General features: G+C 41.0%; 1 protein-coding gene across 1 annotated transcript in view; it reads right to left on the bottom strand.

Moving 5' to 3' along the window:
* The window catches only part of dnah12 (dynein, axonemal, heavy chain 12), a 175,417-nt gene extending 150,354 nt beyond the window's left edge, over positions 1-25,063 (bottom strand). The window contains exons 1-5 of the mRNA XM_063068407.1: positions 25,048-25,063; positions 23,521-23,693; positions 10,679-10,769; positions 8,644-8,670; positions 6,985-7,174 (exon numbers count right to left, since the gene is read on the bottom strand). Coding sequence (XP_062924477.1) covers positions 6,985-7,174; positions 8,644-8,670; positions 10,679-10,769; positions 23,521-23,693 — 481 coding nt within the window. The 5' untranslated portion in view covers positions 25,048-25,063. The remainder of the gene's footprint in view (positions 1-6,984; positions 7,175-8,643; positions 8,671-10,678; positions 10,770-23,520; positions 23,694-25,047) is intronic.
* Between the last annotated feature and the right edge of the window lie 2,250 nt (positions 25,064-27,313).

Below are 27,313 nucleotides of genomic sequence, written 5' to 3'. Positions count from 1 at the left end.
TTCAGTTCATCCACGGAAGGAATGGTGGGAGAGAGATATTTGTAATCCAGGGTGAAATGTAGAGAGAAGGCAATTACGTCGAATTCCACAGGTTACACGATGGTAATTAATAAATATCAGTTGTCAAAGATCCTCCGTCGAGCCGTTCCAAATCCACGTACAAATTACCATCAGAGTGATTTGTCACAGGGATGTTGTCTTCAAAGGGGTTGCCACATAATATACCCAGGCAAGGGTTAACTTCGAGCGGTCCCACAGGACATTCCTTAATCCACTCCTATACGAAGTGACAGCCACCCATTCGATGTGCACTGGATCGATAATCAACCCACCCTTGTGGGTACAGCAGAACTTCAAACCCCAGCTTCGACAAGCTGGAGCAGCTACTCTTTTCCAGGTTCATATATATATATATATATATATATATATATATATATATATATTATCTATCTATCTATCTATCTCTCTCTCTCTCTCTCTCTCTCTCTCTCTCTCTGACCTGACCTGACCTGACTGTGACTGTCAGTGTCCTTGTTTTAAAAGGTAAACAAGCTGCGAGTCAGTCAGTGAACAATATCATAGTCCTGCCTCACTGAAGCACTCTTTTAAAGTGACGGTCCACAGCAAACGAAACCTGCGGGTTTGTAACACTTGTTACAGTGAGCATTTAGATATACACTTGTTGCATAAACATGAAATTTAATAGTAATCAGAATAACAATGCAGTGTTGTTAAGTTTTCCACACTCAGAATTATACTTACTCTGAAATCAAAGGAAAGCAGGTTACAGAGGTAATATTTTCAATGTTTCAACTCCACCATCAACAATAAATTAATTAAAATTAAAATTATCCGAAGTTCAATTGACAAAAATAAGAGTAATTTTGCTTAAAATATAGATCAAATGAATGAATAAATAGACCATAACCAAGCATGGGCATCATGGACAGATTAATGCTCCACAAACTTGCAGTAATAATTTAAATAGTACAGTTCCACCCTCAGACAAATTTCACACCATCCCAGTCTTAAAAAGGTGACCTGTTATGTTTTGTAACTCCAAAACATGAAACTAATTGAAAGAAAAACACAGAGAGACCAAGACAAACATGTACTTTTTGTTTTTACTTATTGCAAGACACACACTTATAATAATGCATGTCATTCACATACTTTTACATATAAACTGTAATGAATTATGTAAAGAAAGAATGCTTAATCAAACAATACATTTACAATATTACTCAAATTTTCCTGAAATATTAAATACACAACACTCCTCTCTGCTTAGCTAGCATCTCCAACTCAATATAGAATGCATCTCAACATATATATATATATTATATACAGTATATGTATATTCTGAATACTACATAATACAACTAGTACATAGACATCCACAGCATAGTAAATTTTAAATTATCCCATTCAGGCCTAATGATTTAATCATAGTACAGGATTTCTTACTCTTGTGGGATAACTTCTTTGCTGGCGGGGGCTGGCAGGGGGGTCACTCTGCTTGGCAGGTGAGATTTGTGGCTGTAAAACAATCTTAGATTCTGCGGCCTCCTCCATGGTGTTTGTAGGAGTTGATTCAGGAACTGCAGGAAGTGGTTCTGACAGCTTGGACTCCTTTCTTCTCTAACAATTGCCTCTGCTCTCCTCAGCTGATTGAGCAGATGCAATCTGCACAGTGTAGGAGAGTGGTCCAGTTCTGTTCTAAATTTTTCCAAGTACTGTACCCACTTTTGATCCCCTCTGTAGTCCCTCATCAAGTCTGCTTGTCCAGGAGTGAAACATCGAACCTCCGTGTTTGAGGAGCCCTCAAGTTGTCTCAGCTGTTTGGCCTGCGTACTCTGTCAGAGATTGAATTTGAGAGATCCAATTGTGAGTGCAAGGGACGACCTAGGAACAGCATAGCCAGTGAATTCTATAAAATCCTAAAGGGATTGGACAGGCTAGATGCAGGAAGATTGTTCCCGATGTTGGGGAAGTCCAGAACAAGGGGTCACAGTTTGAGGATAAAGGGGAAGCTTTTAGGACTGAGATGAGGAAAAACTTCTTCACACAGAGAGTGGTGAATCTCTGGAATTCTCTGCCACAGGAAACAGTTGAGGCCAGTTCATTGGCTATATTTAAGAGGGAATTAGATATGGCCCTTGTGGCTAAAGGGATCAGGGGGTATGGAGATAAGACAGGTACAGGGTTCTGAGTTGGATGATCAGCTATGATCGTACTGAATGGCGGTGCAGGCTTGAAGGGCCGAATGGCCTACTCCCACACCTATTTTCTATGTTTCTATGAATTGTTGGTTGTGGAGTGTGCTGTATTGTGATATGCAAGGAGGAAATTGGTGAGTTTCTGACTCAGTGTCAGTGTCGTGTGTTCTGCTGACATGACTTGCAGTGTATTCTTTAGACGCAACTAACTGTGGTCCATTGTCAATGACTAAGTGTCCTGGAACACCAGTCCTTGAGAAGATGCTTCTCAACACATCAACAGTGTGCGAGGCTGTAGTGGAGGCTATTGGGAACACTTCTGGCCACTTTGCAGCTGCATCCATTACCACCAATAAATTTGTGCCCATGAATGGTCAGACAAAATCTACATGAATCTTCAGTCAAGGCAATGCAGGCAATTTTCAGGGATGGAGAGGCACTACTCTTGGCATCTTATGGAGGTGTTGGCATCCTGAACAGTACTTGGTGAGCTATTCGGTCTGCTGAGCTATCCCTGGTCACCAGACAAAGCTTCAAGCCAATGCTTTCATTTTGATCATGCCTTGATGATCTGCACGCAGCTCCTCCAACACTTTAGCTCTTGGCTTGGATGGTACAGCAACTCTCGATCCCCACATAAGGCAACCTCCGTCAAGGGCAAGTTCATCCTGGCGCTGGTTCAAATAGGGAAACTGGAGTTTCTGCGGCACAGCCAGACATTTTGAGTGGCCACACAGACTTGAGACAGTGTGGGGTCTATATTGGTTTTCCTTTGGATCATCTCTGACATAAAAGGGAGACTTTCAATTTGTGTTAAGGCAAATACATCAAGAGGAGTGTCCGCTTCTGTAAATGGTTCAGGTATTTCCTTTTCCAATGGTAAATGTGACAATACATCAGCATTTCCATGAATAGACAACCTCTTGAATTTGATCTTGTAATTGTATCCTCCAAGAAACAGTCCATCTCTGCACTTGTGCTGCTGCTGTTAGTGGAACACCCTTCTGTGGTTTGAAAATGGACACTCCTGGTTAATGATCAGTAATGAGGGCAAACTCTCTCCTGTACAAGTATTGCTTGAAACATTTTACACCCCAAACCAGGCTCAAGGCCTTTTTGTTTGTGAATCTGTGCATAATTTTGCTCTGCAGTAAGGGAACATGATGCAAAGATTATGAGGCATTCACTTCCATCACTCATAACATATGTCACAACTGCACCTATACCATAAGGTGAGGTGTTACAGGCAAGCTTCACTGGATGATGTGGACAATAGTGTGTGAGTACAGTGTCTGGCGTCACCATTTCCTTTACCTTTTTGAAAGCCATCTCGTACTGCTTTGTCCATTGCCATTTCTTCCCGATCTGCAGTAATGATATTGCAGCACAATAGCCTGGTTTGGCAGGAACCCGTTATAGTAATTGACAGATTCTAAAAAGAACCACAACTGTGACATTCCCTTTGGCCTTGGGGCATCCATCACAGCTTGAATTTTCTCAGCACACGTGTAGTTCTTGCTTGTTAATGGTGTGGCCACAATAAGTGATGCTTTGTTTAAATGATTTACACTTTTTGTGTTGTGCACTGAGCTCGTAATCTTCTAATCGTTTTAACACTGTCTTGAGATTGAGGAGATGTCCATAGTCATCCTTACTAGTAACAATGATGTCATCCAGTTAACACGGAGTACCCGAGCAGCATTGCAGCCCCTGATCCATAGCTTTCTGCCAGAGTGGTGCAGATGCTCCTTTAAAAATAATCTTATTATAATGATAAAGCCTTTCATGAGTGCTTATGATGAGAAACACATTGGATTCTCCTTCCATCTCCAACTGTATATAGCCCTCAGCTAAGTCCACTTTGCTGGAGTGTTTTCCTCCGGAAAGGTTTGCAAAGATATCCTCTATCCTGGACAGAGGATATTGATCTACCTTCAGTACAGAGTGGATGGTGACCTTAAAATCACCACAGACCCATTCATCTTGTCTACTGGGACCACTGGTGTTGTCCGTAGACCCCACTCAACTTGGACAGAATTCCTTCAGCCTCCATGCAATCTAGTTCGCTGGCTACTTTATCATGGATGGTATAAGGAATCCAAAGGGCTTTGTAAAACTTAGGTGTGGCATTTTCATTTGATACTATTTTACCCTTGATATGTTTGAGTTTTTCAATGACATCCTTGAACACTACTGTGGCCTAATCCTGCACCCTCCTTTAGTCACCTTCAGTTGACTCTGTTGAGGGATATGGCATGAAAATAGTGGGTAGATCTCAAATCAAGTTGTAGTTGTCTCAGCCAATTACATTGCCACAATGAAGATCCCTTGGTTCCTCCACACTGCCTTGAATCCTGTCATTAACCTCATTCTTCACCTTCAACTTCAACCTTCTGTGAATAATGTATAAGGACTTCCAGATCCTATTTCAAAGTAGTGCAAATTTTCACTGGTTATGTAATGTTTCTTTTCTATTTTCCTGACAATATGGGGCGGGGGGGAGAATCATATTTTCTCACATGGACAATCCAGGACAGAGTTCCCAAACTGGAAACCAGGGATGAACCAGGAGGTCCATTCCATACCAAAGTCTTGGACTGTGGCATTCAAATCAGGTGACTTTGCATGAAATTGGGATACTGTACAAATCCATAAAGCTATTAGGGGTGTCAAAAGACAAAACCAGAACATAACAGAGTCCCAGGCCAGTTTTCAGTTGTGGCAGGGTTTACATGCTGTAACAGACAAACAAAACCAGGCAGCATTGCTGACAACAGTGTATTCCATCTCAATGAGGTTAATGCACATTTTGAACGGAAGGGGATTAGAATATCATCATCCACGCCAACAGCCTCAAATGCATCTGAACCCACAGTCACCATAACGGGCAAAAGATCGTTTTCCAGAATATGTGCCTACAAAAAGCTACCAGTCCAGATCGAGTCCCTGGCTCTGTTGTTAGCTCCTGGACAGATCAGCTGTTGGGGGAATTTGCAGAAATTTTTAGTCTCTCTGCGCTTCAATCTGAGGTTCCCAACTGATTTAAGAAGGCTACTGTCATCCCATTAGCTAAGAAAAACAGGGTAATGCACCTTAATGACTACTGCCTCGTGGCTCTGACATCCACCATCGTGAAGTAGAGGCCGGCCTTGACACATTGCAATTCAGCTACTGCTGAAACAGGTCTGCAGCAGAAACTATCTCCCTGGCCCTACACTCGTCTCTGAAGCAAATAGGTATGTTAGACTTCTGCACCATCAATAGATGCCACCTGGCATGCTGAGTTCCTCAGCATTTTGTGTGCATTGTTTGGATTTCCAGCATCTGCAGATTTTCTCTTGTTTATGTTAGACTATTGTTTAATGACCATAGCTCCACGTCAATACTACAATTCTAAGCAAACTCATCACCAGCTTCCTAAACCTGGGACTCAACACTTCCCTCTACAACTGAATCCTTAATTTCTGCAACAAACTGCAATCGGTAAGGATGAGCAGCAACACTCCTCTACCACAATTATCCTCTACCCTGAGGCACCCCACAAGACTGTATCCTCAGCCCCCTGCATTACTCCCTGTACACGCACGATTCTGTTTTAAATCCATTTACAAGTTTGCTTATGATACCACTATAGCAGGCCATTTCTCAAATAACCATGTACAGGAAGGAGATAGAGAGCCTAGTGACATGGTGTCATGTCAACAAAATTTCCATCAGAAAAGTTGGTCATTGAGTTTTGGCAGGGTGTAGTGTTTGTGCACTCTTCACTTCCTAAGGGGACAAAGGAAACTTGCTAATGTCCCTGTTCATCCCGACCATGGATACATCGTAGCTTGGAATGGCAACTGCTCTACCCAAGAATGCAAGAAATTCGAGACAGCCCAGTCTATCATGAAAATCAGCCTCCCCTCAACTGACTCTGTCTACCCTTTTCACAGCCTCAGGAAAAGAGCCAACACTCCCAGCCCTGTCATTCTCTCTTCTGCCCTCCTCTATTAGGCAAAAACTTAACAAACATCTTCTATCCTGTTGTTATAAGATGAAGTAGATTAAGACATCATGAGTTCATCTTTATCATACAGGAGGATGTCTTGTACAGTAAAGCTGAACTCTTCATCTCTCAATCTACCATGTCATGGCAACTGAACCTTATTTGTCACCTGTACTGCACTTACTCTATAAATGTAACACTACACTCTGCATCCTGTTATGAATATTCCCTGTGTAACCCCTCAGCATCCTTATGTTTGGAATCACCCATATGGATGGCATGCAAAACAAAGATTTTACTGTACCTCAGTATGTCTGACAATAATACTGTAAATCAGTTACTAGCCTGGCAGTTTATCAAGTGCCTTCTAAAAATGTGTTCTTATATCCATTGTACATGCTATTTCTTCAAAGATTCTATGTTGATTTGCCTGATTTCCATGAATTATTCTAAGTGTTAATAACTTCTAATATTTTCCCTATGACAGATATTACGCCAACTGGCCTGCAGTACCCTGCTTTCTGTATTGTAACAAATGCTTTGTATTTGTTTATTAGCAAATTATTGTGAAGAGAATTTTCTTTCCTTATCGATCCATTCTGGAAATGGTGACGCATGTTAACATCTACATAACCCTCTATTATTTCTCTCAAGAGGCTTTTCATCACACGATTAGCCATTTCAACACAGAACAAGTAAACATTTTTCACTATTAAGTACTGTATATATTATAATGAAATAGTCTCACAGTGAATAAGATGATGAAAAACATACCCAAAAATCTCTTCATGCTATTTTCAAAATCTTTGGTAACTTCTTCAAACAGTTCGCGAATGATTACCTCCCTCATTTTTCCTTCTCTCAGCGAGAGTGGTACCAGAGTCAAAATTGAGTCCAGCCACTGCTGCTGGATTGGTACCACAGGGCTGCTCTCCACACATTGTTTCATGAATAAGTAATTTAACTGAAATTGAATAGAACACATCAGGAGATATACTTCAGAAACACTCATCCTACTGACTGCTATTTCTTCAGCCCTCAGTCACAAATTACAAAATAATGCCCTTGAACATTCCGTCACAGTAATACCCAAAATCTAATTGTATTTCCTTTTGCATTTATGTTTGATGTAGTTAATAGTGAATAGAGAAGGAGAAACGGAGCAAAGTCAAAGAACTATGAACAAAAATACATTATTGTTTGTACATGCTTTCAGTCATACTTTATGCAATCCAGCCACGGTAAAATCTTCTTAAGTGAATTTTTTAATCAGGGAAGATCTTAATCAGCCAGATAAGGCCCAAGGATTTGCAAATAGCTTTCAATTCAGATAAGTGTAAAATGCTGCACTTTTGGAAGTCAAACCAGGGTAGAACTTAGTAAATGGTTGGTCCCTAGGGGATGTTGCAGACATCCCACCCTGCAAAAACTCATTTCAGGGAGGTAGCACCATCAATTTGTGGGAGACTTCCGGGAGAGGTGGGATGTCTGCAATAGAGTAGCTCCTTAGCAGCTGGCCAGCTGGTTTAAATAACATTAGCTATGCTAATGAACGAATGACACCTGTTAAACTCACCTCAACATGACTTTTACAGTCTTAACCCACCATGGGCAATAGAAAAGTCACTGTTGCAAACAGTGCAGTGAGCAACACTGTCATTATTTTGAGCCCTATAAGGCAGGGGTACACTTTAGGGTAGTCTGGGGTGACGTACGTTTTATAATTTCTTTTATTGGAACACTCTGCTACTCTGACTTTTTTTGGAACTCTCTCGTTCTCTCTCTCTCTCGCGGTCGCTCTCACTCGCGCTCGCTCTCTCGCTCTTGCTTTCTCGCTCTCTCTCTCACGGTCGCTCTCACTCGTTCTCGCTCTCTCACTCGTGCTCGCTCTCTTGCTCTTGCTCTGTCTCTCGCGGTCGCTCTCACTTGCTCTCGCTCTCTCACTCGTGCTCGCTCTCTCGCTCTTGCTCTCGCTCTCTCACTCGTGCTCGCTCTCTCGCTCTTGCTCTCTCTCTCGCGGTCGCTCTCACTCGTGCTCGCTCTCTCGCTCTTGCTCTCACTCGCGCTTGCTTTCTTGCTCTTGCGTTTGCTCTCTCGCTCTTTCTCGCGCGTTCTCTCACGCTCGCTCTCAAAAAAAATCAATTTCCGGGACATCGTATATAATTTGCGGCATCAGGGAGCCACTATTAATATGCGGGAGACTTTCGGAAGTTCCGGGAGAGGTGGGATGTCTGATGTTGTGGAACAGAGGGTCCTAGGAGTACAAGTAAACAGTTCACTGACAGGAGTATCACAGATACACAGGGTAGTGGACGAGGCATTTGACATGCTGACCTTCATCATTGAGTACACAGTCATGCCTATGATTCACTGTTACTTTTGTTCTGCAGTTTACACAAATCTTTACTTTGGAAGTCACTTCTTAGAACTTACCCTTCGCTGCTTTTGCTCACTGTTCATCTGCAAGTGAAAGAAATACAATATTCATTATGCATCTCCGTCCAATACAGTAATTCCTTTATACAACACCATCAGATATATTCAAAACTCTGATTTTTTTTCTATATAGATTGTTGATACTTTCTTGACAACTAACATTTAAATCTATCCTTGCCTGCAGTATTTTTATGTTCAACCAGTTGTTTCGATAATTCTTTCAAAATCAACTTGTTCTTTTTGACTTTAATTCTTTTAAATGTTTCTTCATCAATAACTGAAATTGTTGGGTCCAAAACAAGAAATTGCCTAATTTCTTTAAAAGAACATATAAAATATTTAAGTGAAATCATTTTTTGCTGTAGTGGGAGTTGGTTGCATTTCATTTCTGAAGGCAGGGCACATTAAGGGATGAAAGAATAGGGATTTCACAGTGATAAATATGAGGATTTTAAATTTGATAATTTGAATAGTGAAGTACTCACAAATGTTTGTGAAAAGAAATATAAAGGAAATGGGACTCAAAGGGACTCAAAATGCTTTATTAATTATACAAATACAAAATTTCCAGTATATTTCTTATGGAGATTCAAGTAATGTTATAATTAGTGTAACTTGAAAAGACAAAGATTCATTTCACATAATATTGTGTTCTATTTGTGCTTTGTTTTGAACTTTTCTATTTAAGTTAGTTCACTTTCACTGCCTTGAAAGTGAAGGCCCACAATAACTTTTCTCCATTCAGAGGCACAGGTTTCAATAACTGTTTAATGAGCTGTTCAAGGTTTGTGACCTGGGCAGCAAATTTTCTTGTACTATGCACTTTGTACAATTTGCAAAGTGAGCAGCCCTTGATTACATGGATGTGGAGAATGATAGAAAGGAACTGTGCACTTTTCAAGATGTCATTTTCTAAAATTAAAGTTGACAAAAAAGGGGAGAAACTTATTCCATTTAAACAAAGTTTTATTATAATTCTTGTTGATTCTTTCAATGTTGATAGAATCTCAAAGCAATATGTTCTTCCAAAAGCCCAGATATTGACATTACAGTTTTGCCCGAGGCTGTGATGCCAAGAACTGAACTTGCATCATCCACTCTAAGGAAGTTCCAAAATCTGCAAAGCTACATTAATTCAGACAGATTATGGTGAATCTAAATGAAAGACTTGATACACATCATTACTTCCTCTTGTGTGAGAATGAATACATTACACAAAAGCTTCTGCAACTTTCTATACAACTTCAAGAAGTTCGTCATCACTATCACTCCCCATCCAAAAGTGGCCATGATGTGACTTTCTATCCAAATTACATATCATCATCATTAAGTCAACATTTGAAAATGGGAAAATATAAAATCTCCTCCTCTTCTTTGTGTTACTAGAGAAATTTCTGTTCTTGTTGTGCACTGAAAGTGATGAGCTCTTATTTTGAGTCATGAGAGATGGTCTGCTTGTTTTTTTTGTTCATAAGTTTGCATGGAGCTTGGGTATAGTTTAATATAGTTGATACATTGTGTTTAGCTATGTCTAAGCTCCATGCAAAATGAAATTATGCCAATCTTTGGCATACTCATGTGAATAATTAGTTTTACACGCCTGATGGAAGCTTAGTGAATTATTTTTAATTTTCTCACAGTGTCTTTTGAAACATCTATCAATGACTTATTGAACAGAAACAAAATAGTAAATTGTTTGCTAAAATAGAATTCGTTTTGTGTCTATTTAAAAAATAGACTAGATAAGCTTGTTGGAAAAATAAATATATCCTGAAAGTTGCATTCTTGTTGCATTTTGCTATATGAACTTTCAAATGAGAGAGAAACCACAATGAACGACTCTGTATTTAACCTTCAAAGATAATCCTGGCTTTTGCTTGGGAGGTAGTATCAAAATTGATTGCTTCTGACTAGGATACTGAGGTTTTAATATTATAAAGCTAAAAGAAGGAATACAATGAGGAAAAAAAGAGTTAATACATTAAATAAACGTGGGTTATTCATATTTTAGCAAAAGACAATAATCACTCACTGTAGAAGGCAATTGAGGCTCGGGAGTGCTCGGTTCCTGTTTCTCAATTTCTTGCATTACTTCATCATAAATTCTACGTGCATCATCAAAGCTATAAATTAAAAATTAATAGTGTAAGTCTTATTGAGGGAATCTTTGCATGCAAGTGCGTATATGCAAGTAAGATTTTGGTCAAGAAGTGGGACCAAATCAAAACTCTAGACTTCCTTAGTGGTGGAAAGGAAAAGCACAGTGCATCTTAAAATATGCATGTGATAAACAGACAGTTAGGATTACAGTACCTACCTTGTGGTCATAATACACCATCTTCATGGATCATCTTAATTACCGTTTTAATAGCAATATAAAGATTGAATTGCAGAACTGTTACATCTCAGAGGGGCCAATTGACCAATTGAATGCATGTACAAACCTCTGGTGACACAAATTTCGCCTTTGAGATTTCAATTGTATATGTTCTCGAAGTTGCTATATGATTGAGATTGGAATTCCATATACACAATTGTACAGATTCAACTGTCACCTCAAATCCCTTTGCATCACAGATTTTTGGATTTCTTCCCTGTTTAGAAAATAGTCTGCCCATTTATTTCTACTACCAAAGTGCATGACCATGCACTTTCCAACATTGTGTTTCATTTGCCACTTTCTTGCCTATTCTCCTAATCTGTCTAAGTCCTTCTACAGCCTATCTGTTTCCTCAACACTACCTGCCCCTCCACTAATCTTCATATCATTTGCCATCTCAGCAACAAAGCCATCTATTCCATCATCTAAATCATTGAGATACAACATAAAGAGAAGTAGTCCTAACACCGACCCCTGCAGAACACCACTAGCCACTGGCAACCAACCAGAAAAGGATCCTTTTATTCTCACTCGCTGCCTCCTACCAATCAACCAAAGCTCTAACCATGTTAATAACTTTCCTATAATACTATGGGCTCTTAACCTGGTAAGCAGCCTCATGTGTGGCACCTTGTCAAAGGCCTTTTGAAAGTCTAAATATACAACAGCCACTGCATCCCCTTTATCTATCCTACTTATAATCTCCTCAAAGAATCCCAACAAGTTTATCAGGCAAGATTTTCCCTTAAGGAAACCATGCTGACCTTGTCCTATCTTGTCTTGTGTCACAAAGTACTGCATAACCTCACCCTTAACAATTGACTCCAACATCTTCCCAGCCACTGAGGTCAGGCTAACTGGTCTATAATTTCCTTTCTGCTGCCTTCCTCCTTTCTTAAAGCGTGGAGTGACAATTGCAATTTTCTAATCCTCCAGCACCATATCAGAGTCCAATGATTTTTGAAAGATCATTACTAATGCCTCCACAATCTCTACTGTTGCCACTTTCAGAACCCTAGGGTGCAGTTCGCCTGGTCCAAGTGACTTATGTACCCTTAAGTCTTTCAGCTTTTTGAGCATCTTCTCTCTTGTCATAGTAACTGCACTCACTTCTCTTCCCACACACTCTTCAACATCTGTCTTCCACAGTGAAGACTGATGCAAAATCCTCATTAAGTTCATTTGCCATCTCCTTGTTCCCCATTATTATTTCTTCAGTCTCATTTTCGAGTGATCCTACATCCACTCTCATCTCTTATTTTTTACATACTTGAAAAAGCTTTTACTATCCACTTTGATATCATTTGTTAGCTTGCTTTCATATTTCATTTTTCCCTCCTAATAATTCATTTAGTTGCTCTCTTCCCATTCCTCTATCTTCCCACTAATTTTTGCTTTGTTGTATGCCCTCTCTTTTGCTTCTACATTAGCTTTGACTTGAGTGCAGTTACTATTACAAGGGAGAAGATGCTCAAAAAGTTGAAAGACTTAAGGGTACATAAGTCACTTGGACCAGACGACCTGCACCCTAGGGTTCTGAAAGTGGTAACGGTAGAGATTGTGGAGCCACAGATGAACTATTTTGCTATTCGAGTATTTTTTCATTTTTGGGATACATCTATCCAGCATCTTCCTTATTTTTCCCAGAAATTCATACCATTGCTGCTCTGCTGTCATCCCTGTCAGCATCTCCTTCCAACTTACTTTAGCCATAAAACCATAAGATATAGGAGCAGAAGTAGGTCATTCGGCCCATCGAGTCTGCTCCACCATTCAATCATGGGCTGATCCAATTCTTCAGTCATCCCCACTCCCTGGCCTTCACACCCTTTGATGCCCTGGCTAATCAAGAACCTATCTATCTCTGCCTTAAATGCACCCAATGACTTGGCCTCCACAGCCGCACATGGCAACAAATTCTACAGATTTGCCACCCTCTGACTAAAGTAATTTCTCTGCATCTCTGTTCTAAGTGGATGTCCTTCAATCCTGAAGTCGTGCCCGCTTGTCCTAGACTCTCCTATCATGGGAAATAACTTTGCCATATCTAATCTGTTCAGGCCTTTTAACATTCGGAATATTTCTATGAGATCCCCCCTCATTCTCCTGAACTCCAGAGAATACAGCCCAAGAGCTGCCAGACGTTCCTCATATGGTAACCCTTTCATTCCTGAAATCATTCTTGTGAACCTTCTCTGAATCCTCTCCAATGTCAGTATATCTTTTCTAAAATAAGCAGCCCAAAACTGCACACAATATTCCAAGTGTGGTCTCACGAGTGCCTTATAGCGCCTCAACAACACAACCCTGCTCTTATATTCTATATGTACCTCTAGAAATGAATGCCAACATTGCATTCATCTTCTTCACAAGCAGCTCAACCTGGAGGTTAGCCTTTAAGATATCTTGCACAAGAACTCCCAAGTCCCTTTACATCTCTGCATTTTAAATTCTCTTCCCATCTAAATAATAGTCTGCCCATTTATTTCTTCCACCAAAGTGCATGACCATACACTTTCCAACATTGTACTTCATTTGCCACTTCTTTGCCCATTCCCCAAAGCTATCTAAGTCTCTCTGCAGGCTCTCTGTTTCCTCAACACTACCCACTCCTCCACCTATCTTTGCATCCTCGGCAAATTTAGCCACAAATCCATTAATCCCATTGTCCAAATCATTGACATACTTCTAATTCTTCTTCTTCTTCTTCTTGTTTTACGGTGGTTGGCACCCAGCTTAATGGTGCATTACTGCCACCTTCTGCTCCAGAGTGTGCAATAGAATAACATTCCAAATTCCTTCACCGAATCATACACACACACACATACTCTAACCTACATTTTATCCTCCCATCTTTGGCCATCCTAGTACCCTATTCCTGCTTATTCATCATATCCTGTAAAAAACCCCTGTACCCCTAAAGAAAGCTAAAAATACCCTGACCTGTGCTCTCTCACTCATGCCCAGCAACCCTTTTAATGCGAATTCTTGCACCCCCAATTCCCTTAGATTGATTATCACCATCTCTCTCTGTATCCCATACTTCCTGCAACTCAGAACTACATGTTCTACTGACTCCTCTTCCTGACATTCCTCACACAATCCTGTCTGGTGTTTCCCTATCATTTTCAATGTTTTCTTTAATGCACAGTGCCCAGCCTTAACCTAGTCCACACAGTTTCCTCTCTTCTGTTTCCACTACCTGCCCTAGTACCTGCAACACTTTTTTGTATTTGATATAAATGCCTCCCTTTCCCCTCCTTGTCCCATCTTTCTTGCCACATTTGGTTGATTTTTTTCCCAGATTACACACTTAACCTCTGCTTTACTGATACTAATGTGCATTTCTATATTTTCTTTCTTTAATGCCCTCTTTGCCAACTCATCCACCCTCTCATTCCCCTTCATCCCTACATGTGCTGGAACCCATAAAAATTTTACCTGGCCTCTCTGATTTGCAATTCTTGTGACTGACTGAAGGACTTCATAAAGTACATCTTGCCAACTGTTTGAGTGAAAAGACCTTAAACTTGCTAGAACTGAGGATGAATCTGAGCATATCAATGCTTTGACTTGTCTAGCTTTCTCCACCCATCACAACGCGACCAACACTGCCAGCATCTCCACTGCATACACGCCTAACTTATTAGATGTTCTTCTGCTGATTCCAATTTGTTTTGCTGGTATAGCCACCCCAAACCCTGTCACTCCCATTTCAGGTTTCTTAGCACCATCCGTATAAACCTGAGTATAATCACTATATTTTTCCATCACATGACAGTTAAACACACTAATCAAATCAGTTTTATATTTTCCTTTCCTTTTTACCTCTAACAAATAGCAGTCTATGTCAGGCCATACAAGCTTCCATGGATCTACAATCGGATAAACTACTGAAGGACTTATCCTTAGATCAAACGCTCCACATTCTTTAGCAATATCATTCCCTACCCAACTAAAGTTATCCCCCTGAAACCTCTCATTTTCCCAGCACTCCTGCAACACTCCTTTTGCAGGGTGAGAATCATTGTGTCCCTGCAAATTAGCCCAGTAGTTTGCCATCAATTGCATCCTTCTTAGTTCCAAAGGCATTACTCCCATTTCTACCTGTAGGGCTGATACTGGTGATGTTTTAAAAGCCCCACTGCACACTCTCAAAGCCTGAGCCTGAATCACATCCAGTTTCCTTATAAGGGACCTAGCTGCTGATCCATATGCTATATTTCCATAGTCCAGCACAGATCTCACTAAAGCCACATACATTCTCTTCAAGCTGAACAACTTGCTCCCCATTCCCTACCAGTACCAATCTCATCACATTTATTACTTTTTTACATTTCTCCTCAACTTTCCTGATATGGTCTGCCCATGTTAATCGTGAATCAAATATGACTCCCAGAAATTGAAATGATCCAACCCTTTCTAATTCAATCCCATACATCCTTAACTTCTTCCCTACCTTACTTCTTTTCCTGGTGAAAAATGCAGTTTGAGTTTTTTCTACTGAAAATCTACATCCCCAGTCATAACACCACTCCACCACTTCATCAATTTGCTCCTTGTAGTTTCCTGACTATATGCTCCATGTTCCTGCCTCTTTTCCACAAGCCCCCATCATCTGCAAACAGTGACCTACCTATATCCACTGGTACCTTTGTGAAGATATCATTGATCATAATGATGAAAAGTAATGGGCTAATCACATTACCTTGAGGTGTGCCATTTCCCACTATGTACTGTTTTGATAATTCTGATCCAATCTGAACTTGAATTTTTCTACCAAACAAAAAATCTTTAATCCAATTAAAAACTCTTCCACCAACCCCCATCTTGTGCAGTTTAATTAACAATCCTTCCTTCCACATCATATCATACGCTTTTTCAATGTCAAAAAACACTACAACTACTGACCCGTTATTCGCCTGGGCCCTTCTAATTTCAGTCTCTAACGTTATTACTGAGTCCATGGAATTCCTTCCCTTCCTAAAACCACTCTGGTAACTTGCCAGCATTCCCCTCTTCTCAAGCTCATATGATAACCTTTCTGTTATCATCCTTTCCATTATCTTACATGTATTTGATGTTAATGTTATTGGTCTGTAGCCAGTGGGTTTTGATGGATCCTTGCCAGGTTTCCTGATTGGAATTACTACTGCTTCTTTCCATGCACTTGGGAATCTGCCCTCCTCCCACACTCTGTTATAAAAATGCAGCAACTTCAAGAGTGCTCCTTCTCCTAGATTTTTTAGCATAACATAGCATATCAGGTCTTTCCCTGGGGAGGTTGCTCTCGACATCTTTATTGGTCTCACCATTTCTGCCACCGTAAATGGATCAATTATATCATCTGTTTCTTCCCTCCTGTTTAACACACCTAGGTGTTGATTCATTGTTCTTTCCCTTCTCCTTCTCCCTTCTTCAGGCAAATTTTCTGAACTGTGTATCTGTACAAACAACTTGGCCATGATCTCAGCCTTATCCCTACTGGAGACTGCTGTTTCCTCCTCAGATATCATTACTGGATATTCCCATTCCCTTCTACCTCTCCCCATCCTCTTAATCACTCCCCATACCTCTCCCACAGGTTCTTCCTATTTTGTTGCAAAAACTCCTCCAACTTGCCCTTTTAGCTTGACGTATAGTTCTTCTCACCACTGCCTGTGCCTTCTTATATTGAGTCAAATGCTGCATATTATGGGTTCTTTTAACTAACCTGAATGCTCTGTTTCTGTTTTTTACAGCCTGACAACATTCCTCTGTCCACTATGGTACCAGTTTTTTATTCATCCTATTTTTTCTCCTGGGTATAGATCCTTCTGCTGCTATAATAATTGCTGAAGTCACCTGACTGTTTAATTCATCTATATTTCCAGAATTGTCTATCTTTGTCAATGCCTCTTCACTCAACTTCTGGAACTTATTCCGATCTGCTTTTCGAAACACCCACTTTGAGATTCCACCACCTGGTCTTACTTCAATTATTTCACCCACTGAACATAAAACTGGTTAGTGATCACTGCCTACTGCTGAAGCAGTCCAAACTCCCCAGTTACTAACGCCAGCCAACGATTTAGACACTAATGTAATATCTAATACTGACTCAGTCCCTGTTGCTAAGTTTATCCTTGTTCCTCTATCATCATTCATACACACCAAATCCCTTTCTTCCATGAAATCTTCAGTTACTTTTCCATTTGAATCTGTAATCGTATCCCCCAATATTGTGCTGTGAGCACTGAAATCTGCACACCACACTATTTTATGTCTGTTTTGTCCTTGTATCCTTAATAGGCTGTCCAAATCCAATCTTTTACATGGATTGTAGGAGTTAATTATAACCACTCCCTCCCCTCTTTTCCACACTTCCACCACTATGTATTCCTGATCATCTCCTTTCTCCAGTACCCTATATGGTATACGTTGTTTGATTAACATTGCACAACCCCCTCCTCCCCTTAAAATTCTATCTTTCCTTATCATTGTATACCCATACACCACTAAGTCTAAAGTTGGTTTCAACCAAGTTTCCTGAATACATACTACATCCGGTTTTACAACCACTTCTTTAATAAAGTGCTTGAATTCCTGGCTATTGGCCAGTAAGCTCCTTGCATTCCATTGCAAAAGAATCACCATAATTAGTATTAACCAACTCATGACACTTCCTGGCTTGACTGATTAGTGAGGTTCTCCCTCACTTCCTCCCATGTCAGTCCTACTAACTCTAAATGGTTCACTGCTGCTTTGACCACCAGCTGAATTTTATCACTTTTTGACTTTACCTCAGTCGTACTATTAATCACTCCTGCAATGAATGTTACTAGAGCCTTTTTGTCTACATAAATCCTGTCATTTGTTCTTTGTTGCATCTCTCGCATCCTGATTGCTCCCTGTTCATTAGGAGCATTATTCTGTACTCTTGACATTTTTACAGCTTCTGCATAAGTGATCTTTCTTTTCACTTTTATTTCTTGAATTTTATTCTCCCATCTCATAACCTCACACCCACTATATGCCACATTATGAGCTCCTTCACAATTGCAGCATTTTGGTTGAACTCCTGTTCCGCACTTTCCATATTCATGATCACCCCCACGTCTAACACATCTCCTCTGCCTTTACAGTTTTTAGCCACGTGTCCAAACTTTTGACAATTATAGCACCTCAGTGGTTTTGGCACATACACCCTTACTGGGTAACTCATGAAACCCAGGAACACTTTCCTTGGCACTCTTTCTTCTTCAAATTCAATCAATACTGATTCACTTTTCTTTTTCATTCCCTCCTTTTTGTTTTCAGTCTTTGAACATTTATTACTTTTCCTCTTTTGATATTCCTCTTTAACTCCTCCATATTTGTACTTATTGGTACCCCCATGATCACTCCTTTACATCCACCACCATTTCGTGCCCCCACCCTCCTTGAGTATTCCACCTTGCGTTTTCCTATCTCTTTTAGCTTGAGTGCTTTTTCAAGTTGTTCCTCATTCGCACATTTTACCAATAGGTTGCCATTATTAAAGACTTTTGCAAATACTATTTCCCCTATCTTATTTGCCAGAGTTGTTGTTAGCACACAGGTTAATTTTCTTCATGTTTCCTTGAGCCTTCTCATCAAACCTAATTATGACAACACCTTCTCTCTGAACTTCTTCATCTTCCTCACTTTCAGAGCTCTCTCCACTGTCATTTCTTATTCATTTATTCCCTTTGTCTCGGTTTTCAATCATCCATCCCCTCACTATCTCCTCATCCCTTTATTTCTCCCTTCACAATAATCCATTTCTCCCCAGCTGCCTACCTCTGATCCCAAATCCCTATCCCGCTCCTTCTCCACTCTCTTTCCCTCAACCCCCCTCGCCTTTTCCGCCATTACCTGACCCGCACAAACCCCTACTAGCAATTCCTGCTCCTTCCCCACTCTCTTTTCCTCTTTGGCTCCCAGCACAGCAGACTTTCAAACCCCCGTTCAAGCAATTCAAACAATACTGTCGACACAAAGTAAGAAGATACTCCCTCATTGATATACATCGTAAAAAGCAGTGGTCCCAACATCGACCTCTGTAGAACTTCATTGGTAACCAGCAGCCAGCCAGAATAGGATCCTTTTATTCCCACTCTTTGCTTTCTGCCGATCACCCAATGCTCCACCCATGCTAATAAATTCCCTGTAATTCCATGGGCTGTTATCTTGCTAAGCAGCCTCATGTGCAGCACCTTGTCAAAGGCCTTCTGAAAATCCAAGTACACCACATCTACTGCATCTCCCTTCTCTACCCTGCTTGTAATTTCCTCAAAAAATTGTAGTAGGTTAGTCAGATAGGATTTTCCTTTCAGGAAACCATGCTGGCTTTGGCCTATCTTGTCATGTGCCTCCAGGTACTCCATAATCTCATCCCTAACAATCAATTCCAACAAGTTCCCAACTACTGATGTCAGGCTAACAGGTCTATAGTTTCCTTTCTGCTGCCTCCCACCCTTCTTAAATAGTGGAGTAACATCTGCAATTTTCCATTCATCCGGTACAATGTCAGAATCTAATTGATTCTTGAAAGATCATTGTTAATGCCTCTGCAATCTTTCCAGCTACTTCCTTCAGAACCCGAGGTGCATTCCATCAGCGCCAGGAGATTTATACACCCTCAGACCATTAAGCTTCCTGAGCACCTTCTCAGTCATAATTTTCACTGCACATACTTCACTTCCCTGACACTCTTGAATGCTGGTATACTGCAGATGTCTTCCACTGAGAAGACTGATGCAAAATAAGCATTCAGTTCCTCTGCCATCTCTGTGTCTCTCAATACAATATCTCCAGCATCATTTTCTATTGGCCCCATATCTATCCTCGACTCTCTTTTACCCTTTATATACTTAAAAAAAAAGCTTTTAGTATCTTCTTTGATATTAGTCACCAGCTTCCTTTCATAATTCATCTTTCCCTTCTAATGACCTCCTTAGTTTCCTTCTGCAAGTTTTTAAAAGCTTCCCAGTCCTCTATCTTCCCACTATCTTTGGCTTCCTTGTATGCCCTCTCTTTTGCTTTTACTTTGGCTCTGACTTCACTCGTCAGCCATGGTAGTGTCCTTCTTCCATTTGAAAATTACTTCTTATTTGTATATCTGTCTTGCACTTCCCTCATATTTTGCAGAAACTCCAGCCATTGCTGCTCTGCTGCCCTTCCTGCTAGCGTCCCTTTCCAGTCAACTTTGGCCAGTTCCCCTTTCATGCCATTGTAATTTCCTTTATTCCACTGAAACGCTGACACATTGGAATTTAATTTCTGCTTCTCAAATTTCAAAGTGAACTCGATCTTATTATGATCACTGTTCCTTAAGTGTTTCTTAACCTTAAGCTCTCTTATCACCTCCAGATCATTGCACAACACCCAATCCAGCACAACTGACCCCTTAATGGGCTCAACAACAAGCTGTTCTAAAAAGCCATCCCTTTGACATTCTACAAATTCTCTCTCTTGAGGTCCAGTACTGACCTGGTTTTCCCAATCCACTTTCATGTTAAAATTCCCAGCGCTTATCATGACATTGCCCTTCTGACATGCCTTTTCTATCTCCTGCTGTAATTTGTAATCCACATCCCAGCTGCTGTTTGGAAGCCTGTATACAACTGCCACTGGGGTCCTTTTACCCTTGCCATTTCTTAACTCAACCCATGGAGACTCTACACCTTCTAATCCTACGTCATCCCTTTCTAATGATTTATTATTTCTCACACACAGGGCCACACCAACCCCCCCCCCACCTACTAACCTATCTTTCCACTACACCATATATCCTTGGACATTGAGTTCCCAATGGCAGCCGTCTTTCAGCCAAGTTTCAGAGATGACCACAGCGTCATACTTGCCAATCTGTAGCTGAATTTCAAGATCATCCATTTTATTTCTTATGCTGTGTGCATTCAAATATAACACTTTCAGTCCAGTATTTGATGTTTTCTGTTTTAACTGCACCACACCTCTATTGCCCTGTAACTCATGCCACTGGCTATGATTAAGCCTCATCTCCTGCCTGTCCTTTCTATCATCTCTTTTGCACACTATCTTTGATTTGTTACTGTTTTCACCTTCCTCAGCCCAATGGTTCCCATCCCCCTGCCAAATTAGTTAAACCCTCCCTAACAGCCCTATTAAACCTGCCTATTAGGATATTGGACCCCTTGGGTTCAGGTGTAACCCGTCCTTTTTGTACAGGTCGTACCTCCCCCAAAAGAGGCCCCAATGATCCAGGAATCCAAAGCCCTGTCCCCTAAACCAGTCTCTCAGCCATGCATTAATATGCCTGATCATGCTATTCTTGCGCTTGTGGGCACAGGCAGCAATCCTGAGATTACGACCCTGGAGGTCCTGCTTTTCAGCTTCCTACCTAACTCTCTGAATTCTCTCTTCAGGGCCTCCTCCCTTTTTCTACCTACGTCATTGGTACCAACATGTAGCAAGACTTCTGGCTGTTCACCCTCTCGCTTCAGAATACTCTGCACCCGATCCGAGGCATCCCATACCCTGGCACCTGGGAGGCAACACACCATGCTGGTATGTCAGGCTGTCAGAACCTCCTGTCTGTTCTCCTCACTATGGAATCCTCTATGACTACCACATTCCTCATCTTCTTCTCCACCATGGAACCAGGCTCAGTGACAGTGCTCCTCTCTCATACCACTGTAATTTCCTTTACTCCACTGAAATACTGCTACATCAGACTTTAATTTCTCCCTATCAAGTTTCAACTTGAGCTCAATCATATTATGATCACTGTCTCCTCAGGGTTCTTTTACCTTAAGCTCCCTAATCAACTCTAGTTCATTACGTAACACCCAATCCAGGACAGCTGATACCCTAGTAGGCTCAACAACAAACTGCTCTAAAAAAAATCCATCTCGTAGGCATTCAACAAACTCACTTTCTTGAGATCCATTACCAACCTGATTTTCCCAATCAACCTGCGTGTTAAAATCTCTCATGACTATCATAACATTGCTCTTTTGATACGACTTTTCTATTTCCCATTGTAATCTGTGGTCTATGTCCCAGCTACTGTTGGGAGGCCTGTACAGTATATAACTGCCATCAGGGTTCTTTTACACTTGCAGTTTCTTAACTCAACCCACAAGGATTCAACATCTTCCGGTCCTATATCACACCTTTCTACTGATTTGATGCCATTCATTACCAGCAGAGCCACGCCACCCCCTCTGCCTACCTTTCTATTCCTCCGACCCAAACTTGGACATTCATATCCCAACTACAACCATCCTTCAGCAAGAATTCAGAGATGGCCACAACATCATACCTGGCAATCTGTAATATTGCAACAAGCTCATCCACCTTATTTCTTATGCTCCATGCATTGAGATATAACACTTGGTGTACTATATTTGCTACTCTTTTTGATTCTGCATCCCTAATGCACTGATACTCATCCTGCTGGCTGCAACTTTGTCCTATCAGCTACCTGCCCTACCTGACAGTCTGACTACATGCTAACTTTGCTTTTTTATCATCTGTCCTACCCTTCACTCCGGTTCCTACCCACCCCACCCTACCCGCCAATTTAATTTAAGCCCTCCCCAACAGCTCTAACAAACCTACCTGTGAGAATATTGGTCCTCCTCAGGTTCAGGTGCAACCTGTCACTTTTGTACAGGTCATACCTCCCCCAGAAGAGATCCCAATGATCCAACAACCTGAAGCCCTGCTCCCTGCACCAACCTCTCAACCACACATTAATCTGCCAAGTCATCCTGTTTCTACCCTCACTGGTGCATGGCAGAGGCAGCAATCCAGAAATTACCTCCCTGGAGGTCCTGCTTCTCAGCTTTCTGCCCAGCTATCTAAATTCTCTCTTCAGGACCCCTTTGCTTTTCCTTTCTATGTCATTGGTACCAATATGTATCAAAACATCTACTGCTGTCTCTCCCCCTCCAAAATGTTGTGGACACAATCTAAGACATCCTTGACCCTGCCACCCGGGAGGTAACATACCATCCAGATGTCATTCACGTCCATAGAATCTCCTGTCTGTTGCTCAAACTATTGAACCAAACCTCTTTTCAAATTGCAAATCTGCTGCTTCCAGTCAGCACTGACATATATAGCCACTTCCTACAAATATGAATGACACTTTCATGTAATCTACTGCATGTATTTGCAATCAAATTTTTTGCAGTCAGCCTAAACCACACCTTTTTCAGAAATGAACTTATCTTAGAGTTTCATTTAAGTGATCTTCCATCTTTTAGCTTCATATGATTAAGGTGAAATTATGAATTCATGGAAAGGAAATGCAAATGAGCTACATTAAGTGGAGGTACTCACTACAGTTTCACTGCATCACTATCAACCTGTGATCACAATTGTATCCATGCATCCCAATTGCATTACTGAGCAAAAGTTTACAGTTGCTGTGATTGAATATAATTTGTTCATGAAAGAAACCCTTCTTTAATAAATGTGACACTTTGAAACATTCTACTTACATGATTTTACCAAGTAACTGTTGGTGGTACTTGTGGGAACTATAACTCATGAGTTTGCTTGGAGAGAGTTCATTATTCACTATTGACTCAGACATAGGGTATATAGGAGGCAGTCGAATTCTAATATCAGGCTGGGGTGCACAGGAATTTCTAAATTTCTTTGAGGTCTTCATCTAAGTTAGTAAAGAAAGAAAATTAATGAAAAAATTATTCCTAAAGATCATTTAATAATTTTTCTGATGGTAAAACATAAAGAACAAAAGTGAAATTAATTACAAATAATTATATGCAATATACAGTGCAAATGCAGAAGATTTGGCCTAAAGTTCCTTCTCATCTATCAATACTCCCTTCCCTTCATGTAACTTGTCATAAAGTGGAAAAGGATATTTTATGTCTCTAAAACAAATTATAACTTTTTTTTAAAAGGCTATGCTGCTAAACCCCTCTGTGTTATCAATCTCTTGATCCATCCTCCATTCTGTAACTTTATTTTACAGTATCTGCCTTGAAGATGCACTCTTTAAGATCTGTCCACTCTTCTAAGCTGTCTCTTCTGAAGTTGCCGATATTCTTCCACAGTTTTGTCATGTGTACACAATGATCCAAAGCAAAGCATAGATGTAAAGCTGGAATGTTAATTTTGTTTTTAATTTTGTCACCAAAATTTATGATCAAAGCAATTTGAAACTATTCATTCATAAGTATCCCTCAATTTATGGAAGTTTCGAAATATAGGGAAATGTTTCATTAAGGGCCTTAGGTCCAAAGTTCACGAATTTCGGTCAAAATACCCAAAAACGACATACAGCAGTCTGAAAATCATTTTCAATGATAATGTAGCCTTTCAGGTGCTCACCAAATGAAACGTGCAAGATGCCTCTCCATCTCACACTCTCCCCTCCTATCCTCTGACTCTCACCATGTCTCTCCACTTAACTGGAATTTAATTTGTTGTCTATTTCTAACATTTTACATTATTAGAGTGAAATAAGAATGTAAGTCACGAGTCAATTGCATTGTAGCGATAATAGAACGTTAGTAACTTTGAACGATAATTGCACTTGTTTTAGAGGATATCGTTGGATTACTGTGACATTACTGCATACATTGTCTAACTGAGTAAAATCCTGTCATTCCTGGTTAATCACATTCACACACTACTTTTGATACTCAAAAGATTTTTTTCAGTTGACGTATGATGTATCACATCAGAATTCCTTTTCTTAAGCTTATTAACATTTTCATTACTCGAGTAAGATTTAAACTTTATAAGCTCGTGGCTATCATTAGTTTTTGCCCCTTTAAAATCTCTTTTGCCCTTTTTGAGACGTGTTGTGGTACTGGTGAGAATTGAGTCCCAGAGCGGCGCCCCTGACGGGGTCCGAGAGAGAACCGATCAGTGCTCGCTCGGCCTCCCCCTGAGCCGGCTCGTTCGCCTGTGTTACAGGCGACTTGTCCCGGGTTTCCTCCAGCATACAGCCTTAGAAGCCAGCTATACAAACACACGTGCCCGGGGTGACCTACCTGGCCGGCCCGCGTGTCTTACCTCGGTCCACTCCCCAGGGAAGCCCGCTACTTTCTGGTGTTCGCAAACAAGTCGGTCACCATAGTGATGGCGAATCGGAGGTTGCCAGGCAGCGCTGCAGCGTGGAAGCACGAGCCCAACTCGTGTTTCATTCGGGAGTCGGAGCGACCGCGAGAATCGCGACCAGTGTGAGATGCGGTTCTTCCTACCTGGCGTGTCCCATTCACGTCAATATAAACATGTTTTCGATTCTGCTGCAGACGTCTGCAAAGTTAAGCTTTTAAAGCAACTTTGCTCAATCAGATTTTTGATGCAACAACAAACTTGCATTTATAAACCGCGGCAATGACACCCACGGGCTGAAAAGCCTTCAGAATCCATTACGTCTGTATTGCTCGCTTTAACATCCTCTTCTCTCCCTATTCAATTTGTATTTCTTAATATTTCAGGATCTGGACATCGCTGGCCAGGCCAGGGTTTACTGCCCATCCCTGATTGTTCTTGGAAAAGTTGGTGGTGAGGATTTGAACAGTAACACTCACAGTCATTGGACTGGGAGAAGAGAGAAAGAGATCTAGAATATAAACACCGCGGCACGGAGGGGACTTGCAAAAGGGTATATAGGCGGCAGTGCTCCCGCCTCCCTTCCGAAAGAACGGCGGAACTGGATTCAACCTGAAGTCCAAAAATGAAGTTGGATTGTATTTGAACAGAGAAAAAAAATGCAAGAGCTGCAGATAAAGACCAGGGAATGGAGCTGCCTGAGACTCGATCCGAAGTGGGAACTCATGAAGCGTTTCACAAACATAAACAGTACATGAACAGTAAGTTCATGCTGTTCACGATTATTGCCGTGGTCACACATAGCCAGGGTAGGAATGCCATGAAAATCAGTTTTTGCTGCAGCAATAAGGTACATTACAAACATAAATTGTACATAATTTACATGACAGAATAAACAAGGAATTACATAAGAATATTAGTGCAACTTGAGGGAAATACAGTCTAGTTCAAGGCAGTATTAGGATTTTTTTTGCGGTTGGTTCAGAACCCGTTAGCATTGAAGAAGAAACTTCCTGAACCTTGAGCTGTGGATCTTCAGACTCCTGTACTTCCTGCTTGATGGCAGCAATGACAAAAGGCATGGTTGGTAGTGGGGGGGGGGGTCTTAATAATGGATTTTGCCCTCATGAGGCATGGCATCTTCTAAATATCCTTGACGTTGGGAGGCTCAAACATGAGGAACTGGCCACTCTCTGTAGCCTCCTGCATTCCTGCGGTTTGGAGTTCCCATCCCAGTCTGATTGCTTTCCGCTGTACATCATTGGAAGTTGGTCACAGAGTTTTAATAACTTTGAGGGAATTAGGTATGTTGGTGTGCTTTCTTCATGGGTGCAACTATGTGCCGGGTCTAGGATAAATCTTCCAATAGATCGACACCCAGAAACTTGAAATTTTCATTCTTCCACCACAGACCCCTCAGTGAGGATTGGTGCTAATTCACCTGACTTCCTGTTCACAGTTCAGTCATTTGTATTTAGAAATACAGCATGATAACGGGTCCTTCTGGCCTCACAAGCCTGTACTGCCCAATTACACTCGTGACCAATTAACCTACTAGTACATACAGGTTTGGAATGTGCTGCCATTGACATTGAGTGTGAGGTTATTAGTATGACACCACTTATCTGTTTCCTGGATGTCTCCTTGTCACCATCCATGATTCTACCAAACAACAGTGGTGTTATCAGCAAATTTGTAGAAAGCATTGGAGCTCTACTTCTCTTGCTAGGTACTCTTCCGTCTCTGAGGATATTACTGATGATGAATGTTTTTGGCAAGGCTTTAACACCAGTTTGCAGCCGCAAACGCATAGCACCACTATGATGACTGTGTGCTTCAAGGTTTTTGTCATAGTTTCTTCGCAAGCTAAGCCAGCAGCATCTAACAATTTCTGGTTCTTCAGGAAGAACAATTTGTGGTTCATTAGGAAGAACACTTTTATCTCCCGTCCTATGAAGTGAAGCAACATGAGAGTGCATAATGTATTGTGCATGTGATACAATTCCACAATGTGTGCTGTAGGCTGAACTTGCATTGTCTTAGATATCATCTATCAACGGTCAGCCATCTTTATCAATCTTGAAAGATAGAACTGCTCTGTGATCACAGGCAACATATCCTACACATCTCAGCCTAACAGCCTAGGAATAATCATAATCGTTTCATCCTGAAACAGACCCCCTCCACCATCTTGCATTCATT

Source organism: Mobula hypostoma, chromosome 15 (assembly GCF_963921235.1).
Source record: "Mobula hypostoma chromosome 15, sMobHyp1.1, whole genome shotgun sequence".
Classification (NCBI taxonomy): Eukaryota; Metazoa; Chordata; class Chondrichthyes; order Myliobatiformes; family Myliobatidae; genus Mobula; species Mobula hypostoma.
The sequence above is the reverse complement of the archived record's forward strand: the minus strand, read 5'-3'. Positions and strand labels throughout refer to the sequence as shown.